The sequence below is a fragment of the Mytilus edulis genome, chromosome 3 (genome assembly GCF_963676685.1).
Source record: "Mytilus edulis chromosome 3, xbMytEdul2.2, whole genome shotgun sequence".
NCBI lineage: Eukaryota > Metazoa > Mollusca > Bivalvia > Mytilida > Mytilidae > Mytilus > Mytilus edulis.
In genome coordinates, this window is record NC_092346.1 from 104345906 (window position 1) to 104373579 (window position 27674).

General features: G+C 31.9%; 2 protein-coding genes across 4 annotated transcripts in view; one reads left to right on the top strand and one right to left on the bottom strand.

The window, feature by feature from the left end:
* LOC139514711 (uncharacterized) overlaps window positions 1–11733 on the bottom strand; it is a 64052-nt gene extending 52319 nt beyond the window's left edge. The window contains exons 1-2 of one of the 2 annotated variants that reach the window (XM_071304282.1): window positions 11604–11733; window positions 3984–4129 (exon numbers count right to left, since the gene is read on the bottom strand). In XM_071304282.1, the coding sequence (XP_071160383.1) occupies window positions 3984–4001 (18 nt within the window). In that variant the 5' untranslated portion in view covers window positions 4002–4129; window positions 11604–11733. Of the gene's footprint in view, window positions 1–3983; window positions 4268–11603 lie in introns of those variants that run through there. The other variant, XM_071304281.1, reaches the window with a different exon arrangement.
* A 1329-nt stretch (window positions 11734–13062) lies between these two features.
* Window positions 13063–27674, top strand: part of LOC139514715 (lysine-specific demethylase 6A-like) — a 76854-nt gene continuing 62242 nt past the window's right edge. The window contains exons 1-4 of one of the 2 annotated variants that reach the window (XM_071304286.1): window positions 13063–13236; window positions 21214–21280; window positions 21939–22071; window positions 25401–25450. In XM_071304286.1, coding sequence (XP_071160387.1) covers window positions 13169–13236; window positions 21214–21280; window positions 21939–22071; window positions 25401–25450 — 318 coding nt within the window. In that variant the 5' untranslated portion in view covers window positions 13063–13168. Of the gene's footprint in view, window positions 13237–21213; window positions 21281–21938; window positions 22072–22375; window positions 22408–25400; window positions 25451–27674 lie in introns of those variants that run through there. The other variant, XM_071304289.1, reaches the window with a different exon arrangement.

A 27674-nucleotide genomic window follows, 5' to 3' on the forward strand; every position in this document is an offset into this window, starting at 1 on the left:
TGTGGCTGGTTGTTATCTATTATATTTGGGTTTTTTTTGTATATTGTTTTAGCATTAATCTGGCCATTGTTTTCCTTGTTTAAATAGTTTTGCATTTTGTCATATCGGGACCTTCTATATAGCTATCAATTTGGTATGGGTTTGGCTTATTTGTAAACGCTGCAAGATGACCTGTAAATGTATATATCCACACCAATTGGATAGTTGTTACATTAGCAATCAGACCACAGCTTAAAGAAATTATAAATTGGAAACCTATTTATTGTTAAATATAAACAGAAAATTAATAGGGCATTTTGCTAAAATTCGCATTAGTAATAGTGTTCTTAGAATTAGAACAAGGGCGTCACACTAAAACCCCTTTAGAATAAAGAATTTGTCCTTTGTGTCTCAAAAGTAGAAGATGAATTTAATTTCACTTTATAATGTACAAAACTAAATATAATTACAAACCAATTGTCAAAGTTTTCCAAAATTAGTGAAATAGTTCCCTCTTTTTTAAATATAACTAATGAAGCAAGATTTAAATTTTTGTATACGTGTGGTAAGACTGATACAATTAGAATTGTTGTTAAATTGATAAGCGACATGTACATTTCTAGAAATGCTTTATTAAGTACTAAAGAACTTTGTGGTACCACCTCCTCAATGTTTATGAATTTGGTATGATATATATGTCTGTATGTGTGTCATGTTTGTGTATAAACAATGTGTATTGTCTTGGTATCAATCCTGTAATTTTGGATTTCAAACCATTAAAAATTACTTACTTACCACACCTCCTTACCGAATTTTGTAACCCCCACCTATTTCGTTTATATATATGTGTATTTAGGTCCTTCATTTAAGATTTATTTGCCACTGGATGTTCTTCAAACAACAATTATTTAAACTTATCATCATAAAATATAGTATCAAAAACAAACCCTTGAAGTCGTATAAGTCATTATATAAGATTTTGCTATCATCCTTAGGCTCCAATGTCAGCCCGAGGCGTCAATGAAAAATAAAAATTAATAAATACATTCGGTTTCAATTTTGACAAGCTTATTTTTTCATATAATTTCCGGTTTTATTTTTTTTTTTACTTTTGTGTACATTTAATAACCAAAGTATTATTTTAAAATAGAGATGACTTGATCTGACGTGCTGAAAGGAAGTCTTCTTAGAAATAGATCATTAATGAGTTGCCTAGCTACAGTGGATTTTGAATTATAGACGACCTTTATCTGATCTTGAAATGAAACATCCCCCAACTGCGTAGCATTTTTATTTTCGCTCAATTAAACCAGATCAATAAAGCATCAAAATTCAATGATTTGAAAGTGTTCGTCAGAAGTTATTAACTTTATGATAAAAATCAATTCGAATGTGCTGTTCAATTAATCAATTTCACACAAAGACAGTGTAAATCGATGTTTAAAAATTGAAAAAGTCATAACTTCCCATCAAAATAATTGTATCGACATTGTAACTAACTACAATACGATAACCAATTTAAGGAGCAATCATTATACTTTAAAAAGTAGGGGGGGGGGGGGGGGGGGGGGGGGCTATGGTTTTTGTCTGAGACAGAAAATTCTTCGACTCTGTCAATCAATTTTTTTTTCAAATTTAACATTATGAGGTATTAGGAAAAACTGGATTCAGAAACGTTTTTTATTTGTCATCTGTTTGATCACAATATTTTTTTTTTATCAGATTGGGGATCCGAATTTGGTTTTAGAAAAAAACATTACACTGCCCCACCCTTTTTGAAGTTAAATGGTCGTTCCGTTAGGACTTTTTACGATTATTTTTGTATTTGCAGTACGAATCCAATTCGTTGAGAATATTTTTATGAGACATAACAACCGATTATGAAATTCTAAATAATTCTGAAGTAATGAAATTGTGAAGTTCGTGATAAAGATTTTTACGAATTCGGGAGAAAATGTCAATAAGCTATCTACATAGTTGTTGTTCTAGTGGTCAATGAACAATTGTCTCATTTGTAATCATTCCACATCTTCTAATTGTTACAATTCGCCGCCAGTTCAAAATCTAATGCCTTCCTCAATGGATAACATTTTAAAAGCGTACACCAAACCGCAGTGATTACATTAAAAAAAACATCAAAAGAAAATTTTAATCTGACAATGATGTGATGTAATATTGTTTTCATTTTAGCATGTTTAGGGTACGAACAGAAACATCGAATTGGTTCACGAGTCAAAAGGAATACATAAACGTTTTATCGAAAATTTGTACAGAAAGGAACAATTCAAAAGACAAAAGTTTCTCCAAAAGAGACCGTAATGCTAACTTTTGATCTGACAAAATTTAATTTCAAAATTATTAAAGGTATTATGTCTACTAGTCTATACTACTTTAACGATCTTGTTTACCCAGGAGGGTCTATGATCACGGTATGAAGTATATTTCTTTAAGATACATGCAGTTTTCTGATGACTGAAACTCTAAATACACAGCAATAAATAGTAAGTTAGCAATATCTACAACTTTGTTGTATAGAAAGGACCAATTCAAAAGACAAATGTTTTTGACTAGATGAACATTTCCTTTTCTGTATCCGTTTCCGTTCGTGTTTTTATGGGTGTTTTTTTTTCTCGAACATATGTGTATTTATAGTATACTAGTAAATGTCTACTATATGATAAAGATATTTGGGGTCATAATTTTGTAGCGAAACTGTGAAAGATTTATATTTGTTTACTTTTCCTACATATTTATATACAAGTATGTGACATAACCGCCCATTACAATTGGAAAACAGTACACATGCTCTGTTTGGTTCTCTACGAAATAATATCTAGTTGTAAAAATAAGAAGATATGATATAATTGCAAATAAGACAACTCTCCACAAGAGACCAAATGACCGTACGGCCATTGAGTAAAACCCATACCGCGTAGTCAGTTATAAAAGGACCCGAAATTATAAACATAAAATAGTTCAAAAGAGAAAACTAACAGCTCAATTTATGTATAAAATAATGAATGAAAAACAACTATGGTATACAGCAACAAATGACCCTCATTTTGTGGCTAGACTATAAAGAAGCCGAGTCGGTTCAGACTAACATTCTCCATTCCCGACCCTTGGTATTCGCGTTGCACAAACGACAATTCAAAATAATTCTTGAACACAATGCTATAAATCAGTTTGTAGTATTTGCATACACTAACACATATCTTATAATTATTTGAGGAATCATTGAATTCGCTGGCTTTTGTTTGAATGGACACCAATATCATAATATAGCAGAAAGATGCATTTGTTGAAACATAGTTTTCATACACTTTTACGGGTTAACAGAAAAGAATATATACTCAACTGAATGATGATATAAGTGTGTATGATTTAAATCTGTAAACTCAAGTATTAAAGAAAATATGTGCAAATATATAAGTTGAATCTGTTTAGATGGGTTGCTGTCGAATCATTTTTGTATAGAGATCAGTCACAGATATGCGTGACCTAGTAAACACTTATTTTTTATTCATTGATATACATAGAAGAGATTTTTAAATAGTTCTGAAGTGTGATATATACTTTCTTATAGGTATATCAGATTCAGGTTATTTACGTATATTACAAATAGTTTGATTAATATATGTACACGTCACACATTTCTGGCCAATGGAGAGAAAAATGACATCACGTCTGTAACAGATTGTGCAGAATTATTCTCTTCCTTTCAAAAATCCCCACAAACAAAAACCAGCTTCTAAATTTAACAAAATTTCATACTCCATAAAAATAGAAATGTCCCCAAAGTGAGAATTTTCAATAAAAAACCCACGAATTCCTAAAATACTATACTATCAATATGCAAGTCTTGACAAGCCTGCAGATTGTGTATTCATTGATTTCGTCCATTGTCGTCTAATAAAAAACCATAATTATTTTAATTACTGAGATTTCACATAAAAGTTTCCTTTTTAGAAGCTTGCTATAAAAAATAAATCAAAAGCACCTACCTTAACTTCTGTTTTCATCCTCCTTATTCGAATTATGCACAGTTACACAATATTTTAATGGCGGAGAATATGTTTAAAAGTTGTAATCACATCAAATTGGAAGGATATGCTTCTGTATAGTCCTTTATAACAAAAAATGCACAAATCTGTAAAAACAAGTAAAACTATTGTCAAATCACTTGTAATTCTTCATTATTACAGGCACAATTAAACAATTTATGAAATTATATTTCTTATGCGATGGGAGTGATACGAGACACAATGGCGGTCATGTAGAGACGTGTAATATGCAGTTAAATGTCTATATCTACATACTTATGTATTGTTACGTTGTATGTATTATTTTTTAGAGTTTTTTCTTTGGTTTTTTTTTTATCTTTGTTTGAAATTGATAAATATTTTGTTATTTTCGACCCCGCAACACTGATTTTTTATAAAAATATATTTCTTAATACTAACGGGAAGGTTTTATTTTTTAGCTTCCGATAATTTTTTAGTACTTTTTTATGTTGGAGACCAACAAAATCTATTACAGACATATCATGTTTGCAATTTCGTGTAATAATCTATGTGAATGACCAATTCAAAAATAAACAAGGAACTCCTGTCATTTTCTATTCACAGTCTTTTGGTCTTAAAATCTTAATAAATGCTAATACATATAGATTTCTTGATATCAGTTTCTTTTTCCTGTACACATCAGTTAAGGAAATATTTAATATGATTCTAAAATTATTTTTTGTTGTATATGCATATTGCCAGAAGTTGCACATATTAAGTCTTTGCAAAATCCTGTTGATATGATGTATAACAAATATATTCAATCTGTTAGGCACATTCGGTATGGCAAAATCTATATAAAAAATTGTACAACTGATATTTTTCTACTGGTGTGTTGGTTCTTACTGTAAAAATAAGATTATCACAAAAATTGTGCAAGGAAATTAGAGTTATCTCCCCTTAATCACAAATATGTTTAAAACCCGCAAATCAAAATTCACCTTCTAAATTCAGCAATTTCCACAGCAAGGATGCAATGTCTCTGTAACTCAATTATTCAACAGATTTGCACGTGGATTTTCACATGTATTTCGTGGAATGCAAGAACATGGAAAAAACAAGGCCTTATATTGTTACTTCATGGAATGCAAGAAAATGGAAAAAAAACAAGGCCTTATCTTGTAACACGAACTTTACATACATCCATATGTAGGATAAATGGAGCGTGTTTTTTCCAAGATAACACCCGCAGACATGAAAAAATATCAAAAAATTATTGACCTTTTTTTTTTATTTTTAAGTTATAACCACGGGAAACCACCCAGACAACCAAACCATAAGTATAACTCATCTTTATTTATAACAGCGAATATGTAGCCAGCATTAACCCCCTTTTTACAGAGGGAAAAGGGGATGGGTCAATATGTACTTGATTATATGTGGCCATTCATAATTAGCTGTGGTTTTAACGTTTCCTTCGTTTGTTTTGTGAACTAGTTAAGTTTCTATTTCTTCAGTATCGTCACTGTGATTTGAAAACTAATATTTAAAAACCTTTGCTTAGGACAACAATTGAGGTTGGTTTTTTGACAGATATTTAAACGTTCTTTTTTGTCGATTCTCGGTGAATACAATTCTTTTTTCATCTTTCCGAAAGCAAAATAACAATAAAAAAGAAAGAAAATACACTTTATACATTTCATACATCCGAAGCTTTTTTTCTAGATTTACCTTCATTCCGGAACGCTCAAAGCCGAATATTTGAAAGCCAATGATTTAAAAGAAGACTTTAAGAGCTATATAGTCTGCATGCCATTGGTTGTTGATATGGAATAGATTAAATGAAGGTACATAAAATTGAGAACGGAAATGGGGAATGTGCCAAAGAGACAACAACCCGACCATAGAAAAAAATAACAGCAGAAGGTCACCAACAGGACTCTTCAAGGTAGCGAGAAATTCACACACCCGGAGGCGTCCTTCAGCTTCCCCTAAACAAATATATACTAGTTCAGTGATAATGAACGCCATACTAATTTCCAAATTGTACACTAGAAACTAAAATTAAAATAATACAAGACTAACAAAGGCCAGAGGCTCCTGACTTGGGACATGTATACTTTATCTATCCAAACACGTTTAATAGCAACTGTTTGATTCACTGCAGGTGGGACAGGACTCTTCTCAACCATTTTCTTGAAACAGGAAAAAAATATTTGAACCAAGATTCGGAAAATAATTTAATCGGTTTATAAACAAGCGACTTGAGTTTCCTCCTCTTCTTTAGCAAACACTGCTTCGAAATATAAACATCTACAACCTGCTGTCACATGATAAGCGGATCATCATTGTAACATGTGACATTTAAGATGAACAAGGATTATGTCGAATAAAGAGGGGGAAACTTTTACTGGACAAAATTTAAAGATGAACAGGTAAAAAGTCTAAATTAACCATAAATGCAGTATCAAAACATCAGTGACGCTCAGATCAAAATAGTTATAAAGCCAAACAAGAGCAAAGTTGAAGAGCAATGAGGACCCAAAATTCCAAAAAGTTGTGCCAAATACGGCTAAGGTAATCTATTCCTGGAATAAGAAAATCCTTATTTTACGAAAAATTCAAAGTTTTGTAACAGCAAATTTATAAAAATGACCATATAATTGATATTCATGTCAACACTAAAGTGCTGACAACTGGGCTGGTGATACCCTCGGCGACGAAACGTCCACCAGCAGTGGCATCGACCCAGTGGTGTAAATAGTTATCAAAGGTACACAGGATTATAATTTAATAAACTGTATAAGGTAACTAGAGTTATCTTCCCTTGATTACAAACACGATCTTTAAAATGATACTTGTTTTTTTTTCAATTGAGCTTATCGAAGTTCATTTTGTTGGCTTCCTTGTCACAATCTCATCTAATCACATCACAGAAGCGGGTGTTACTGCCATATTAATAGGACTTAAAGTACAAGTAACGAACTTTGTGGACTTGCTTGCTTTATTTTTCTATTTTTGAAGAATGTGTATTTAAGAATTCTAAATTTTCAGTTTTTCATTTTTTTGTGTTTCCCTTTTCCCTTTTAAAGAATTTCAAGTTGACATTGCTACTCTATTATTGTGGAAAATTCAGATTCATCATTTTATGATGATTGGTCGAATATCAGGAGGGAACAGTCATTTGTGAGTATTATCATGATCACTTTATTTTGTTCTCCATCTTTAAAAATCACATTTCGGCAACCAGCATTGATTACCCAAAAATGAATAACATTGAATCACGGACAAGGAAACAAATACGTTTGAGTATAGATGATCTCATTATAATTTTGTGTTTTGTTTTGTTTGTTTTGTTTTTTATGTAAGATCTATTCAAATAGAGTAAGTACAATACATTTATAAAAATTTTAAAATACTAACAACCAAAGAAAAAAAAAACTTTTTTATATATATATTTGAAAATGATGTTTTCAAATATATTAGCCATTGGTCATTAATGTTTAAGGTTTATTTAAATTCAGTTCCCTGAATAAATAATATTATCTATGGATCGAACCGTACATGAGCTTTATGTTTATCAGTAAAACTAAATTAAGACAAATCTTTACTGAATTTGGTCATACACTGCTATGCTTTTCAAAACAATACAGGGTCCAGTCTGCTAGCCTATCGAGTACTAGTCTAAAGAGTCGTAATTGGTCCCCATATGAAAAGTAGCAATATACGTATCGATAAACTGTATTGCCTTAAGGCCAATCTTTTCAGGCTATCTTTCCGGTTTTTTTTCACATTTAAATGATTTATTTGTGAATTTTAAAATCTCAAAATCAGTGCTTTTGGGGTGATTTTCAGTTATTTAGGAAAGAAAGATAGGTCCTTTTACTTACATATAATCATGATAATAGCATAACAGGAAAAAAAATAGTGTTTTGTCTAAATGTCTAAATCACGCTTAATGAAATTTGAGTTATTCCTCTTGGATGAAAATTAGATCGTTTAATGTATATTTTCCTAAAGGAACTAAGCACCTACTATTCTCTTCTACAGTACATGTTTTTAAATGTCCTAGTATAGTGCTAGAGAGAATAATTATAAGTGTCAACTTCAAACTGCTTAAAAGAGATTTTTTTTTTATATATTTTAGACTAATACATGAGGTAACTAGAGTTATCTTCTCTTGATTATCTGTATTCGTCGCAAGTATCTTTGCAATAAAACATTTCAATTATTATATATATGAAATGTAAGAAAATACATTATTCTGTTTTGTTTTGTTTCAATTTGAGGTCATCTGCGTTTATTTTGTGTGGTTTTTTTTTATCATGTTTTGTTGTTTCCGCATCACATAATGGTTAATCATTTTTTACTGTATATATGAATTCTGAGTTATTCCTTAGCTTCCTGTTTGTCTTTATACTTTTTTTTTTATATCTTTCAATGTGTCGAATTCCTCTATTCGGCTTTTTGTATTAGCACCCTGTAATTTATACTACTTGTTTATATTACTTGTGACTATCAGCTATAATTCAGTTACCGGTATTCAATTCTGAACATCTTCCTTAATAGCAAAGTTTTGAGGAAGAGAAAAAGGGGGGCATATTATTTATAGAAAAGATAAAATCGAAATATTTTAATACATTTTTATGTTTGATTTACCCCTTTTGCTTTGATCTAACGGAATTTAAAAAAGCAAACAGAGAAAATATAAAGATTTGCAATATCCGAAAACATTACTCGTCAAGTATATTGGACAGAACTTTTAAATGTGAAGTAATAGATAAATAAAACAGAAAACCGACGACAAAACAAAAACAAACAACAAATACAGATCAAAATACGACCTTCATCCATAAACTAGAATATATACAGTACAATAATAAACTGTATATACATTATTATTATAAAATCCTATTGTGTTTTTTCGTTTGCATTCTTTCACATTTTGTCGCGTCTTAGACTTACTGCAATGTATGAGTTTCGATCATAGTTCGAAGCCGACAGCGACCTAAATATAAAAAAAGAAGATGTGGTATGATTGCCAATGAGACACCTCTACACAAGAGACCAAATAAAACAGAAATGAACAACTATAGGTAACCGTACCTCCGTCAACAATAAGCAAAGCCCATACCGCATAGTCAGCTATAAAAGGCCTCGAAATGAAAATGTAAAACAATTTAAACGAGAAAACTAACGGCCTAATGTCTGTACAAAAAAAGAACGAAAAACAAATATGTACATATAAACAAACGACAACCACTAAATTACAGGCTCCTGACTTGGAACAGGCACATACATACAGAATGTGGCGGGGTTGAACATGTAAGCGGGATCCCAAGTTGCCAACCCTCCCCTAACCTGGGACAGTGATATAACAGTACAACATAAGAACACATTATAAAAAATCGATTGAAAAAGTCTAAACTCATCAGATGGAAACTACAAATATAAGTTAACAGAATCAAAACAGAATTTGAATTTTGAATATAAAGTTGTATCATGGCAATCATATAACTTTTCTCTAGTTTGTCTTGGTACAATTATGTATTGTAATAATTATATGTATGATAATAATGTAAATATGACAAGCAAAGAATCTTACCAGTTATATAGTTTATTATACGTTTTTTTCACATACATGTTTATATACTAATGATAAAATGAAAGTGTATATTATGATTTCTTTGAATTCTTATCAGCAATATAGACGTTTTCTGAAAACCCAACCATGACTGTATGATATTGGGTACTAGTATACTAAATATTCGACTGACCGAGTACTTTCTACTAGTATCATGTATAACGATATACGAAATTTATTCTTTTTAAAGGGGCACTAGCTACGAGATATATAAAAAATCTAAAGTTTGATTTTTTTTCTGTTCAATCAATAATGAAAGTGAAATAGTGAAATAACATTCGCTTTTTGCAGCCAAAAAGGTTCAATTTTGACAAATTACGCTAAGAAGCATGGATGATTAGTCATTCACTTGCATTGTGATAGAAAGATAGTATATCATTAATATCAATAAACACGATAGGTCAATAAGGTTAAATGTATACTACAAAGTCATGATATATATATCTAAGGATCACAGGTGAGCAACTATATACATTTAAATAATGAGTATCGAAACTAGAAAAGAAGTATTCAACCTCCAACAAATTACTTAAATATCCTCATCTTTATATCAATTCCAAGGGTTGACTGGGCTATATGAACTTCTCCCAAGTCATAGTTTAAGATCTCCCGTTGCTAAATAAAGTTATGTATAGTTGGAGTGTAGCTATTAATTCCAATTACTCGTATAGAGATAATGATACACCTTCTGCACACTATAAAAGAACCATTGCAATGACTACCCGAGGGTCCCGTTTATGGTCTTTTACTATGCAATAGTTCTGTCCCAATCCAACATACCCTAATTTTCAGTGTCTGTTCAAATTTCTAGCTATTCATCCCGATTATCATTTTTTTTTTATATAACGAGTATATACCAGAATATACCAACTGTATTTACTTTTTTTTATTTGTTATCGTCCTGAAAATCCATGAAGTTTTAACATTGTTATCATGTAACGGAAAAAGTTATTCTATTGTTGAATAACTTGTGGTAAAGATCACTAACAAAAAAAGGGTGATTTCAAATTTATTTATACAAACTCTTCAACGGAAACGATGGCATGAGATGTACAAACAACTTTTTTTATAACAGCAATTTGTTACCTGCACCACATATACGTCAAATAACAATACATGTTTTTTTTAGTTTAATCAAAAGACGGGAGCTTTTGCGAAATAAATACATTGGAAGCTAATAGGTAAAAGTACTTATTGATAACAACAAAAAATATCTTTATATTGAGATCTATGGGAAATATCCGAGTAAAACAGATTCAATGAAAAATTTGAAGGAACATATAATTTAAATAGAAATTCCGACTGATATCTACCATTTTTTAGTTTGTACAATATTGTTTTGGTGAGTGGGCCTTGCGTTTCGTGTAAATCTTTGAAGAAAATACAAAACAAGGCAATGGCAGACATAAATCAAGAAATTGAAATAGACACGGCCTAAAAAAACAGCAAAATAACACATAAAACTGTGTGTGCTCTCCGTGAAAACGCTACTACAATGAAGGGGGGATACCCTTTTGTGTTAACTTGTTATGGTCCTTTTCAAGGTGTTGTTAACTGTTATCTGAAATCAATTTAAGCTGTTAAGCCGCCCCCACTCCAATGATTATGAAACTATGACCAAAGTCTCACAGAAACTGGCTTATTGCTTAAAAACTGCATCCTTTTTTGTAAATTTTATAGGATTGTACAAGAAATGTTCGTCACGGCAAATTGCATAACTTTTTATGGCCTAAAACATCTTAATATCATTCGCGTCAAAATGGGTGTATTGTATCTTATAAATTATTAAAGGGAAACAATCAACGGGCCGATTACAGTTTGGAATATTCTAATGGGAGATAACTCTATTTTTGAAACTTTATTTGAAACTCATTCCGAATTATTCAATGATTTAATACATAATTTAGTCTATAGATACTTTACATATAATTATTACACTGTTGATTTATCTATAATAAAGGTAAATAAATACTCACTGTCTGTTTAAATAAATCTACAAAAACAAGATTTTTTAAAGAAAAAAAACCACTACGAGCAGGAAAACTTTTAGTTAGAAAAGCAGGAAATTGAAATACTCGTTGTCTTATTATTTCTATATCTGAAAATGATTCAACAAAATATGACATATGTATATATAAGGAATTAACATATATTTACACCGGAAAACCATTGCTTCGTCAACTACTGAACACATAAGAGTTTATCCTTATAAGATACTAAGTGGAACATTTATTTATAATTCAATGTTTATGTCCCTATAATATTTTCACAATAAAACCGTTTATTTATAAGGAAATGAATAAAATGACTCAATGTATTAATGTTAACATTTTTTTTGTTTAAAGGATATAATTAAAACGACTTTTAACGATAGACTGACATATGTATTCTCTAGAAAAAGGACAAATATTAATTTGAAAATTGAAAATATGGTACTATTAGTCGAAATAATTAGGACGTCTTGAAAGGCTATTTTATTTTTGTTTTGAGACGTCATAATTATTTGGACTATATTTGTTTTTCGTTTCCAGTTTTCTCTACAGATTAGACTATTTTGGTTTTCCTTTTTGAAGTGATTTACGCTTGTTATTTTGAAGCCGTTTATAACTTGCTATTTGGTTTGAGCCAAGACTCCGTGGCGAAGGCTGTACTTTGACCTATTATTGTTTACATTCTACATATTGTGACTTGTATGGAGAGTTATCACCTCATTGGCACTCAAACCACATCTTCTTAGTTCTATTAAACATTAAATATATCTTATTTCTAATTGAGAAATTGTGGAGCATATACAAATACATGACCGGAAATCATACCACATATTATTACTTTTATATGTAATAAGATATAATTTACAAATAAAGATATAAAGTATCATGAAATTCGTCATTTATTTTTCATCAACAATGCAAGAAATTCCATAAAGACTTCACACAATTTTGTATGAAATCCTGATACAATACACATAGTTTCGTTAGCAATTGGTTATCTATTTCCCAATTTAGAGACTTCGACTCGCATGGTCTTTTCATGGTAAAGACACTTTTTATTTAAGCAAACAGGGCCATCTCATGCTTCTACTTTGAGACAAACAACTACAGTCGAGTCCGGTCATTATCATTGTAGTACTGTGAAAGTACTTTTATTCGAGGGGTACCAATTTTCGTGGTTTTCGTGGATGACTTTATCCACGAATTTAAGTGTCCAACGAAATAAAACAACCATTGTCCAAAGAGACGTAAAAACACATAATTTGTTTTACATGATGTGTCTCCCTGAATTAGTATCAAAACGATTGTGCATTTTATAAAAGTTTTCATATTTTGGTATCAAAACGATAGTGCATTTTAAAAGTATTCATAATTTAGGTCCGTTTGTGTGCTTTGTCATTTAATATTGAATGGTACTTTGTTTAACTCGTACATTGTTTTGATTGGTCAATCAAATTAATTAGGTCAGTGTGTTGGGAAAACACCGGAACAGAATCAAATATTTCTGAATTTTTGCCGAAAAGATGTAAAAGATATGAGATCAAGGAAGCATGAATCCTGACAACCCAGAAATTTCACTTTCAGATGAAGAAAGGATACAACTGAATGAGTTTGATAGGTGCAGTTTGTCTATGTGACCCAAAATTAACATTTTTCGACACGTTCATCGCTTGCAAATGAAGCTTTAGAACATCAGCCAGGCATGTGAATCTCTGTATGGATTCCGAGGTCAGGGCGATGTTCTTAGTTAATTTTCCAGCAAATTACTAATTTGTAGGCACCAGTTTGATATGTGTTACTTCGTCTAAACTTTCCTGAATAAGGTTAAACAATGTTGAATACAGGGATGGGCATCAACATGTAGATATGATACAATAAATTATGTGCCCCCTTATGACAAAAAGCAATTATCTCCCATAAGGCCAAGCTGGAGTCCACCTAGGTTTTTAATCCTTAACTAGTTTTATAGAGAATATACAAGCGTCCCTATTAGTGGAAAATACAATCTTGTTCTTGACATCATAGCATCACAATCTACATGTATACTTCAGAGTTTAGTATGAGTCTATGATGTCCATTATCATTGTACTAGTATACATATTTTTAAGGGGCCAGCTGAAGGACTCCTACGGGTGCGGGAGTTTCTCGCTACATTGAATACCCATTGGTGGCCTTCAGTTGTTGTCTGCTCTGTGGTCGGGTTGTTGTTGCTTTGACACATTCCCCATTTCCTTTCTCAATTACGGTGCAGTCCGGTGTATCCGTGCACCTAAGACTTATGACTTCACTTCATTCAACTGATAAAACCAATAATTGGACAATATTGTGTGAATACATTCATAACATACTTTTAGTTTATAAAATTATCAGTTTGTAGGGTTTCACCCTCAAGTTTTTGTGCAATGTGTGTCCAAAATTGGGGAAACCCCTGTTCTGAGAGTTCCTCCAATGTCCGGTGATTTCGCGCATGCCTTTCAAAAAAAGGTTATTTTGAATAGAGGAAAGATTTGCTACTACGAAAGGTAGCTACATTCAAACCAAGCACCATGCCAAGGATGCAAAGCAAAAATTATTTTAATCTGATAAAAATTTGACTTAAGTAAAACAAATTGTATCTGATGGTGTATATTTCTTTAATGGACATTGGCCAAATATTGTAAATCACGGGATTGCAGTTATTATTTAAATCTGGAACTTATCAATTTTATTCTTTTTTATCCCTTCGGAATGCTATAACAATAACAAGAACAATTTTATTTGCAATACGGTGTTGATATATCGAAATCAGATAATGCGCGGTATCACCGGCCACGTGGACACAGGGGACTCCACTGTATATATATATACATGTTATAACAAAATCATTTTGTTGCATCACCAGCAATTTATTTCAGGTTGCATTACCATACCTGCCAACTTCTAGAAGACGGTAGTAAAGGGGGGTCCTGAATACGGAAACATGTGAAATAAAAATCGCACAAACGTTGCATGGAAAATAAAATTTGGGGAAAACGAAGCACAAGAAATAAAATCATAAATATTAATGAAAAAAAGTACTAGAAGTTATTATTCAGCCGTTCTGGAGATCAGACAGTCATCATTAATTAAAATGAAGACCCTGCAGTCACCTTTTAGCATCCCCTAAGTTGCATTTGATTGGGGGGAAAAAAATTGTAAATTTGAGAGTAAATAATCTTTTAAAAAATCTGATAAAATTGGAAGTACAGATATTGGTCAATAGTTGTTCATATCTTTTACATTGCCTTTTTTATGGATAGGTGATACTCTTGTACACTTAAAGGTAGATGGATATATACCTGTTCAAAAGCTTAAATTAAAAATATGCGCAACGGATTCATAAATTATTGGAGCACTTATTTTTAGAATTTGAGGACCAACATCATCTAAACCTGCAGATTTATCAATTTTAACTTTTAATAGTTCATTAAAGATTTCTATTGGAGACAAATAGTAAACTTTAAAAAAGTTGTCACCAACTTAATTTATTATTATTATTCATAGTTATTTCATTGTACATTATACATATACAGTATCCAGGCCGGCTTTAAATTAGTCTGATTTACCTTTGAATCAAATGCAGGATAAGCACGAGAAATTAAGAGTACCACACAAAACACAAAAGAAAATCAGAAGAAAAATGAAGCACACACATCGAACCAAACACGAGAAAACAAGAAATAAAACATCAAAACCTGAAATAAAAAGGCTGAAAACGTTGCACAAAAATAACCCTTTACCACCCTCCCATAACTATGCATACAGTGTACATGTATATCTTTTATTTGAAATATATATACAAGGAGCCATTCTTTGGTAAAACAATTAAAGAGTGAAATACCTTGCCCATAAGACTGTCATGAGTACTGAATCTTTCAAGGCTGAACTATATCTTGGTCATTAAATTTAAATGACATGTTTTTAATTGCACCAATTTTTGTTTATTTAATTAGTTATGTTAGTGAAAGATTACATGCATGACATGCGCTAACTCCAAATATGTTGAAGAAGAGATACAACTATAAACTACATGTATATCTATCTATCTATCTACAATGTATCTGGGACTATCAGTCCGGGGACTAATTTAAGTAGCAAATTCAAAATTTTGTCACAAATTGGGATTTTGTAGTTTCACCAAATTTTAAACACATTGGTTAATGGTTTACAAAAAAATGGTTTATGTGTTATCTTATCATTATAATAAGTAAAATTGAAAAAAATGAACATCTTGCTTCTTTTAAGTTATTGAAATTAGTGGGGGTTATCAAAATAAAGATACACGTGTACGTAAAGAAGAGATTTTTTGGATAACATTTAGAAATATGATACTTAAACAAATGATTTTCATGTCATTTTCCCAAATTAAGTTCAAGGTCATCACCTGACATGACCCTGTCATCCTATCAAGACAGATGGTCCGAGACCACAATTTTTTCGTAGTGCATTCTTTTTAGAACATACATGACATAAATGAAAATAAAAAAAATCCCATCTGCGCTTTCTCAAAGAAACTTTTACAGTGTTTTGTACTACTTTTGGGACAAATTATATCAAAATTATAGAAAACTTCATCGGCTCTAACTCAAAATATGGACAATTTTATGTTTAGGGCGTCTTGAAATTTTTTGACAGCTTCCGAAGTGCTAATTTTAAACCTTTTTTAGCTGGACCAAATCACTACTTTCCTTTAAAATTCTGGACCCAAATTTTTTTACAGTGTAATTTTACCCCCCTACTTGCAATTTGAGGCATTAAACATGGAGAAATAATATTGGAAGGGGTATTAAAATTAATGGCAAGTAACCCACTGTCAACACTAGGGACTATATTTGTGAACAACATAAATCAAGGGACGACAATTGTGGTCTCGGACCAGATGTTGGTTCTGATAATTTTAGCAACATGATTAGTTCCTTGATCATTAGAATTGTATATTTAAAGCTACAATAAAAATTAAATCACTTAGTCTAGTGATTTATTTGTACTACTAGTACTTAAATAGGCAGTGTTCTAGCTATAAAGTTTGAACAGGGCGCAGCACCCTGTCGTTTTTATCACCTCCTTTAAAATACCGGTATTTATTCCATGAACAGAAAGTTCAGCTAACTGTGCAAACTGTCAAATTAAGTGAACCATTAAGTGTTACTGTATGGCTTTACCTGACGGCTTTGGTTTCAAACACATTGTATGTAACACCTATTACATGTACCTTAGCTTTAAAGCCTTTAATTAGAGGTCTTAAATAATTTGTGAATTTCAAAAAAGTTTGAGAAACAATTTGATTACTTCCACTTATTTATCACCTGTTCACAATATATTACTTAAATTTATGTTTCTTTTCGTAAAAGGATTAAATATAAAACAAATTGAATGCAAATGCATATTAGAATATTAATTTAAATTATTTTCACTTAAACTGTTAAATACACTTCAAAAATAAATATTTTGTAAATTATATTTTGCATCTTTACTTATAACATGTATAATATACCTACTAATTTCATATATTCGAGCCCTGCTTAAAGTTAAAGTGTAAATAATTATATCCTACTAAAGAGACATTAATCTAGTGGATACAGTGTGTTGTATATAAATTTCTCCTTTTGATTGGTGGACGACTTTAGAACAGTTATATATTTTTTTATTTTTTTTATATATTAGATATCCTTGTATATATATTCTTAGTGGAGGATAACTATTACTCCAAATAAGTAGAGGTGTGCCTTTATTGACAGAGGATAACTATTACTCCAAATTAGTGGAGGTGTGCCTTTATTGGTGGAGGATAACTTTTACTGCAAATAAGTGGAGGTGTGCCTTTATTGACAGAAGTTAGTGACACACAGATACTTCCATTAATTGATCTATCAAGTGCATTGAAGAATTCCCAATATAGAAAATTCTACTTGGTCAGACTGCTATAGTGACAGCAACTACAAGACAGCGAATAAAGATAAATAAAAAACTACAAGACAGCGAATAAAGATAAATAAAAAACTACAAGACAGCGTAATATATATAAAAATAAATACACATTATAAGGCAAAAGTTTCGCAAAGAGTCACAGCATCATGACCATAGATTTATGAAGTCAACTATAAACAAAATTGTGCCAAAAGAATTAAATTACATAATTGCATAATAAAAATTATGTGCTAATTAATTATGAGGCTTAAATAATTGCCCTTTTTCAATGATATAAATTTAAGCATAATATTGCCCTTTTTCAATGACATTCACACGTAAAATTGCCCTTTTTCTGACTAGCACCCTGCCCTTTTCAAATCCTGGCTAGAACACTGAATTAGGTGATAATAAATAAAAGAAACACAAGTCTTACTTCAAACCTTTGTGCACCAATTAACTTTGCATTTGATCTTGAATCTGGTTTTTATACGCCCGTCAAAATTTTGACGGGACGTATTATGGTATACAAATGTCCGGTGTCCGTCCGTCCTTCTGTCTGTCTGACCGTCCGTCTGTCTGTCCAGCGTAAACATGTCGCACCCTAACTTGAGAATGACTTATCCAAATTTCATGAAACTTAACATAGTTGTTTCTTATAATAGTCAAATGATCTGTATACTTTTTGGTGAAAATAAGATTAAAACTTTGAGTTACGGCACTTTGTAACTAAAACAGGGGTGTGATTTTTTCACATGTCGCACCGTATCTCAAAAACGATTCTTGATAATTATGGCTTAAAACTTTAAACACTTCTTAGTTATATTAATCTTAATATCTGTATACTGTTTGGTGATGATTTAAAATTTTATTATTGAGTTATTGAGTATTTTGTAAAAAAGGGGGAGGGTTTTTGTACATGTCGCACCATATCTCAAAAACCATTTATGATTATTGCTTAAAACTTTACACATGTCTTTGTTAGATTAATCTGAAGATCTGTATACTTTTTGGTGATGATTCAAATAACATTTTTGAGTTATTGAGTATTTTGTAAAAAAGGGGGAGGTTTTTTTTACATGTTGTGCCGTATCTCAAAAACAATATATGATTATTGCTTAAAACTTTACACACTTCTTTGTTATATTAATCTAAAGATCTGTATATTTTTTGGTGATGATTCAAAACTTTATTTTGGAGTTATTGAGTATTTTGTTAAACAGGGGAGGTTTTTTTTACATGTTGCGCCGTATCTCAAAAATAATTTATGATTATTGTTTAGTGATATTTAGTTTTTTGTAAAAAAAACCCCAAGGGGTTTCACATGTCCCGCCATGTCTCAAAAACAATATATGGTTATTGCTTAAAACTTTCTCAGAAACTATTTATGATTATTGCGAAAAAACTTCCACACAAGACATCGGGCGTATCATGCGCTCATGGCGCAGCTGTTTATTGTTTTTGCTAAGTTTAATAGCTAGCTGTATACATTACAGTATAGGCATTTACAATTGTTCACATTATAATGATTTTATTAATATATATCAGATTTGGGGTCACAGCTATTTGACTTGAAACATGTGAAAAATCTGAAGAGTATTTACAAATTAAATTGACTATTCAAATTATAACTCTAGGGAGTTAAGTTTGCCAACTCCTTTCCAATTGATTGACAGCTGTCTTGATAAATACTGAAAAATGACCTTGAGATGGTTTTTGATTATTTGTGTTGTTGGTTTGCTGTCTTTATGTGTGGTGACTCCTATTATTCAAATGGAAGGTCTTTAAAATGTAGATATTATTGCTTCTTGATAATGCTTAAAAGATAACTGTCATACATCTTTCCTAGAATCATGTCTTTCAATGGAAAAGAAATGTCAATATTGCACACATTTATGACGTCATTTACCAGACAGAAGGCGCCTGTATCCGTGCTCTATTAAAAGTTTCGAGCACTTTCATATTCGTCATCTTGTAGTGTAGTATAGAAGTAATTTATGTTCTGTAAGTAGGTAATCTTGATTCCTACATGACTGAGGGAGGGTGATAATCTTAATAGATTTTAATTTCCCAAATATTTTTTGCAGTATAAAATCAATTTTTTTTTCTCAACATCTGTTGGAAATGACGATGCATAAAAATAAAATTGAGAATGAAAACAGGGAATGTTTCAAAGTGACAACAGCCTGACAATACATGCCATAGAGAAGACAACAGCTGAAGGCCAGTAATGGGTCTTCAATGCAGAGAAACTCCGCACCTGGAGGCGTCCTTCAGCTGGCCTCTAAACAATTATGTATACTAGTTCAGTGATAATGGACATCATACTAAACTCTGAATTATACACAAGAAACTAAAATTAAAAATCATACAAGAGGCTCCTGACTTGGGACAGGCACAAACATGCGGCGAGGTTAAACATGTTTTTTGAGATCTCAACAACCCCCCCCCTCCCCTATACCTCTAGCCAATGTAGAAAAAACAAATGCACAACAGTACGCACAGTAAAACTCATTTTTGTCACATGGATAATGGAAGTCACATGAAGGATTCATCTGAAAATTGAACTGGCCTATAGGGATTGATGAATGACTTTTAAATGCTTTTTTTTAAAGAGTTTAACATTTTTATTGGAACAATGTTAAGGTGATAGAATCACTTCCATGGCTATGTTGATACTGTATAGGGCATGTTAGGCTTGTCCTGAAATTCCAGAAATATGCATACATGTATATATGATAAATTTGGCATGATTAATGTTAATTTTCCTATTGTGTAATTTCCATGTACATGCATATAGCCAATAGAAGGAATATGTATTTATTTACACTTTCCAGGCCTATCATAATTTTGAGCAGTGACCTTGGTGCGATTTCTTTCAAAACTTGAGTCTTTTCACTAAAAGCTAACTTAGTTGAGCATAATATGCCACAAAAAAATGAATTTAAACAAAACATGTAAATGGAGGATTACATTTAAAGAGTTAAATACCAAACTGACACTTTGTGAAAACACAATACTGGTAAATACATATATATTTCACTCACATTCATTTTTTCTGTGGTATAAGAACAGAATGACTTCACATATTGTCAACAGCTTGACATGAAGGAGTTGTAACGTGTGTCAGAGCACTTTCATTATTTGTCACACACCTACTTTTACACTTTTAATTTTCAATATGCTGAATGAACATTAATTTTTTTTCAACAAATACTACTACTGCACAGAATGACTATATAGCTAAGTCACTTGATAATTAGTCAGTAGCATTGCAGTGATGAGATGCCATGTGTAATCACTTTTTTTCAGCTATCGAACACCTATATCCTGTTTTCTGATACTTTTGATTAAGAGTATGACACATTGTGTTTTAATCACTTCAAGGACTGCAATTTTGATTTACAGATTATGACTAAAAACTATCCTAGGGACCCTATCATATTTAGGAATAAATTTTCTTCACACATATTTTTGTTGGCATCATTTGAAAAGCATGACATTAGTACCATAGCCATAAGGAGTTATTACTTCTGATCAATTTTATATGAAATGAGTGATCTATATGTACATGTATCTAGTAAAAAAAAAAGGAAAATTATCTTAGAATATTATAAAATGAGAATTAGGAGATGTGTTATGATTGTTTACTTTTTTGATATTATTTCAGTCGAGATTTTGGATTTGTAAAGCTGAATCTTCCAGAAGAAGCAGCTAAAAGAACAGTTGTAGAAAAGGTAACATTACATGAATGGGTATCAATATAACTGGTCGTCGTGCTTTACTCATCTTCATTTAATTTCACACAGAAACATAATTTGACCAGTATGAAAAAATTATGAACTTGGAAAATTGATTTACTGAAATTGAAATCAGGAAAGATAATACTGTATGAAATGAAATATTTAATTCGTTATGTTTTGATGAATGCTGTTTAAATATCTGGACATCAACATTTCAGTACCAGACAATTCTTGAGTGCTATAGACAATATCTTGACCTACATTTTGTAAATTGAGTGAGGAAGATCATTTTTGATTTTGAGGTCACTAGGTCAAGGTCTATTCCTCCTTTGATCAAAATTGTTAAACTTGAATTGATAATCCTCCATGAACAAAGACAACTATGATATTTAGATAACTAGGTCAAAGGTCAAGGTCTCAACCACATCTAATAGATCAAAAGTTTAGTTACCAGATAATATCTTTTGAAACACATATATACTTGTAAAACCGCTTTGGATTTTTTGGAGAAAAAATCTTGATAATGTGCTATTAATTATTGTTTAAATAAACACATCTCTACAAAACTAAAATCACAAAAATAGGTTCTTCATATATACTTGTTTTCTTATTTACTAAACCATGAGTTACAAATATGTTTACATAATTGTAGGGTATAAAGTATTATGAGCAGTTGATAAGACAGAAAATCAAGAAAGGAACAGATACAACTGAGTCTGATGTAGACCCTAATGTCTACTGTAGTTTAGGGCACCTGTTGCTTCTTCTAGAGCAGTACCCAAAAGGTAAAATTACTGTAGTCTGGGGTACCTATTTCTCCTGCTAGAGCAGTACCCAAAAGGTAAAATTACTGTAGTCTGGGGTACCTATTTCTCCTTCTAGAGCAGTGCCCAAAAGGTAAAATTACTGTAGGCTGGGGCACCTGTTACTTCTTCTAGAGCAGTACCCAAAAGGTAAAATCACTGTAGTCTGGGGCACCTGTTACTTCTTCTAGAGCAGTACCCAAAAGGTAGAATTACTGTAGGTTGGGGCACCTATTTCTCCTTCTAGAGCAGTACCCAAAAGGTAAAATTACTGTAGTCTGGGGCACCTATTTCTCCTTCTAGAGCAGTACCCAAAAGGTAAAATTACTGTAGCCTGGGGCACCCAAGGGTCACACTACCAGGCGACTAGGGCAAAGAAGTCGCTTTCCCGACTGTCATTTCATTCTCCTCAACCCCAAAAAGCGAAAACAAGTCTGCCTGTTGTATATGATACTTGCTGTCAGTCGCTTTCGTCATCGGACATTTTAAATTTTTACCAAGTTGATGAAACATCAATTTTTTTATTGATAATTAAAGATGATTCATTTTCTTTAATAGTTATCCCACCATGACGCGGTGTGTCAGTGTAAGATCACCCTGATGGCCGGAGGCCAGAAGGTGATCTAACACTGACACACCAAGTCCGAGTGGGATAACTATTTTACATCCCAGCTATTTTAGATTAGACGAAAAACCATTTACAATTCATAAAATCTAGTTTAGAATGCCACACAACCATTATAATATACTTTATACATTACTATATGATTTATACCCTTTTTGACCCCCGAACACGATGAGTAGATATCAAACAATGTCAACTCGCCCCACTGGCAAATCGGCCCAACCTATATCACCACTTTATGAAAAAAATCGCCCCACTCTTGTACCGACTCGCCCCACATTTGAAAAAGTGTAAAACCAAACTGAACAATCACTGACAACTCACTTATCAACGAAAAGGGTTTAAACTCCACTGAAGAATAAAGGTCTGCCAACTCGCCCCACTTATAAAAAGAATATCTTGCTTCCTTTAAGTATGTTAAATTACTGATAGTTCGTATCCAGTCGTCCTGGTGTAGTGGTTGTGTCGTGGCTTGATATGCTAAAGGTCTTGAGTTCGAATCCCAGCTTATACACTGGATTTTTTCTACACGAATTTTGATAGATAGTCTTTTCCGTATAATTGTATATTTAATTATAAGTTTTATAGTGGATTTGACATTTCCGCCAAAATGTTACAGAACAAAGGAAAGCATGCATAACAAAGAAACTCAAACTAGGGTGATCTGGTAGGGGTGATACGGCTCAGATCACCCCTGTTAGAACAAAGGAGCTGGGATGTAACAAGAAAAGAAGTTGAAGCATTGTCTTTAAAGTGTATAGCAGGTTATTTAATAAAAAGACAACTTTTTATCACTTCATACACTTCCGGTGCTTGTTACAAGTACTTGAAAGCGAGCATCAACCTAACTTTAGGCAGCAAAAACAGTTTGTTACTTCATTTAAACGTGAAAAAAAATGCCTCCAGTAAATGTTTAATCCATTTATTGCATTAATTTCCTTTCCAAATAGCTGGTCAAACATTGTTTTTTTTTTGTAAATTTTCTTGCATTTGTCGGCCATTGACCGTTTTCTAACTACTAATCAGAACCGGACCAGCTATGACCGAAATCTGTACTTTTACAATAATAAATACAGAGGCATAGATGGAACAGCTGAAAGAAGAATATTGATCCCTGAAGGAAAAATTATGCATTCCATACGCATTAACAGACTTTTGGTTACATCAAATAATTCCATCTTATTTATATAATAATGTATTATGGCCTAGCTTAACTTTGTATATCTTTTGATGAGAAACACTAAATTTCATATGCAAGATAGTTTTTATTAAATGGTAACATAATTACGGCATTTTTCCTTTTAAGTTCTTACGTAATAATCTGCTTAATAGTTTGGTTTTTGAAAAACCATGGTTTAATAGAAAGATTGATATGTTATTCCATTAAAATGAATCATGACGTACTTTGTTCTTACAACTTCATGTAGATAGGCGGAGCTTGGAGCTTTTTTATGTTAAACCATGATTCAAACTCCGCCTCTTTGTTACGTCTGATTGACAGTTTAGTGAATGCACGAGGACAAGGACTTTTTTTTCTTTTACAATAGGATTTCTACTTACTAGGAATTCCTTCACTGACTTCATAAATTTCATTGGGGAAAACATTTTTTTTCTAGAGATTTTTGTTATGGCAAAAAAGAGCCGGAATATTTGTTTTAAAAATTCCCAGACCTCAAAAAAATTCAAAATGGTATGTGCCTTAGAGGAGCCTGAGATGGTTAATTCAGAAAAATAACTTTTTGTCATGTCTGATGTGCCGTATTCCCAACTGGATCGATTTTCTTGTGCACGAGCTAAGCAGTGGGCTAAAACGACACTCCTTCTGGTTTTTTGATAGTTAAAAAAAAATCATCAGGCAATTTTGAATGATGTTACAAAACATAAACACCACGCCTTACTCATTGACATATTTAAACAAACTCATCCTGCGGATTCGTTGTTAATATGTTAACTCGTAAATAGCTTGGTATATATATTATACTTGTAATTGATATATTATAAATTTTTTTCCGTTTTGACATAAAAAAAATAATCTTTTATAAAGTGCTAGATATTTAGTTTGTAGTTTCTCACAAGAACCTAAACTTAAACAACTTTGAATTTGAACTGTTACTTTTTAAAATTGTATACTCAGATATGAATTGAAAAATATAAAAAGAACATTATTTACATATGACCCTATATTATATAGTAAAATCCAAAAATTGTAGCGCAGCGCGCAACAGAGCACTTCTCCCTATCAGTTTTAAAAAGAGAGGTCACTTCTCCTTATGATTCTAAAGTAGTGTGAGCCCTGGGCATTTGTTACATCTTCTAGAGCAATAACCTGAAGGTAAAAGTACTGTATTCTGGGGCACCTGTTACTTCTTCTAGAGCAATAACCTGAAGGTAAAATTACTGTATTCTGGGGCACCTGTTACTTCTTCTAGAGCAATAACCTGAAGGTAAAATTACTGTATTCTGGGGCACCTGTTACTTCTTCTAGAGCAATACACAAAAGGTTAAATTACTGTAGTCCTTGGCACCTATTACTTCTTCTAGACAATATCCATAAGTTATTATCTGAATAAGATTATATTTGTTTGCCATTAAACAATTATTTTAAGCATTAAAATCAAATTCATTTAAAATACTTGAAACATATTGAAATCTACTATTTATTTAATTATTCTTTGTGTCTTTTAAGCTTTGTCAGCCTACCAAAGATTTTACCATCTACAGCCAGACCATTGGAAGGTAAGGATAAAATAAACTGCACTTTAAACTTCTAATTACATAACCATAATTTACAACTTCTGTCTGGAAAATTGATATATTTGAAAATATCAAAAGCACTGCAAGTAACATTTCTTTATTAAGGACTTTAAGTTCCAAATTAAGGAACAGGAAAAGATGATATTTTCCAGTCATGCAGGTTTTTGGGATACGATTGCTTTTAAGCAATCTGTAGACTTTTACCATTGACTCAGGGCTCATTCCCTCACGTCAACTGTTTTATTCTAAACATTCAGCAACATCTCAGATTCTTATGATTGTCTTGCTTTAAAAGGTAAAAACAAGCAAAAGGATTGAACATAAACAACTTTCCTGTAATGTTCTTCTCATAATCTTCATGTTTGATTTTTCCCTTGACTTATATGCGTGTTTTTAACTACACGGAAAATCAGAATTAAGCAGTATTTATATTTAGTGTTTTTATAAATTTAGAAACACGTCAGAGGGAATTCCCCAGTTTTGATAAATGCGAGAGTTATTTGAATTCCGATAATTCTATTTCTGTCATATATAAGAACTGAAGTGGAGTTTTCTATATTTTACCGTTATGAAACTGATACTGTACTCTCATAAAGAAATTGAGACTCATTCATCATATCATAAATTAAATAAACGTTCTTGTTCCAAATCGCAAGTCGCGGGTTTGTTTATGTATTAATGCGCATGCGTATAGTTTTCTTGATTTCAAGGGGTATCAGATTGGGTGGTTGTTCTGGATTTCCCGCTTATTAATTAATTTGAAACTCATTGGATTCTTTCTATGTCTGCCTGCTATTGGGGGTATAATAATGTTGTTGCATAATTTAAAATCATATGCATCATTTAAATTAAAATCAATGAAGTTTTACCTATAACACCCCTTCAGCCGAAATGGAGTCTTCCATATTATTGTTTCGAGTTGTCTCCCTTTCCGAAGTATTTCCCGTCAAAAAAAAATTAACTCGTTATTGTATTATATTAAGAACGATCTCAATTTAAACAGAGGAGTGTGTACGGAAGGATTCATGCCCACTGACCCAAAGGAAATTAATAATTAAAGATTTAAAAATGGGGTTCCTCCTAGAATTAACGGTGATAAAATACGAAGTGATGATAGTCGGAGATTACTGGGTACAAGTCAAATCGGCACCTGGTTAAATCGGCATCTAGTCAAATCGGCACCTATATATTTAAAATTCAATTCGGCATCCAATAATACTTGATATAATATATGGGACTGGGACTATTAAGTTTGTAATTTAAGTATACTAGCATAAAAGTCCCCCACGGGCCCAGCTTGTCTGGCAAATCAGCCGTCGGACATCAGAGTAATCTCGAACTATGAAGTGAAATACCTTCTCTCTCTCTCTCAGTGACTGCTGTGGAAAGTAAACTTGGAATTGATAGCACACAAATAAAACACAATAAGGACATTGCTCGTACACTTGTATCCGGGATTAGCTATTTTTAAAGTTGAGTGACTATTCAGATTTATATTACCTTTGCATGTGCAGTGGAGTTAGTTTTGAAAATAATACTATCCAGCTGTACCAGGCCTTGCGGTCATAAAACTTTCGAGTCAGTTTTTTTGTACTCATACTCGAAAATCAACCAATGAAATTGCTTGATTTCTTGTTTCGAGCATGATTTTTGTGCTCCAAGCACTGAGGAAAGTTTTATGCCTTTTTTGCAGCAGTATCCTTGGATCAATTTTTTCCTCTTTGATCTTTTCTATTTTGTCCAAATCTCACGAATTTGCTTAATGAAAAGTTGGCAGAACTGCTATACATGTGTCAATGAAAACTATATGGCAATCGTATCCCTCAGAGCATTCTGCTCTTTGATAAATTGAAATGACTGAATTGAATATTCTAATTTTGGTCCTTTTTGAATTATTGTGCATCCGTTTGTTCGTTAGTCCATTTGTTAGTCGGTTCGTTTGATAATCAACATGAAACTTTGTACCATGTTCCCTATGATATGATGTTTCTAATTGTAATGTCAATTTCTAAATCCTGATTGAAGTGCTTTGATTGTGCATATGTAATTTAAGTTCAGTAGTTTTTGTAATCTTTATGACCCTCCAAACTCCTCAAGTGTCCCTTTTATTTAACAAGTACAAGACAATAATCATATAATACTCGCGATCAGAAATATTTGTTTATATGTCCATCCAAAAACCCTATACATGTACATGTACATATTC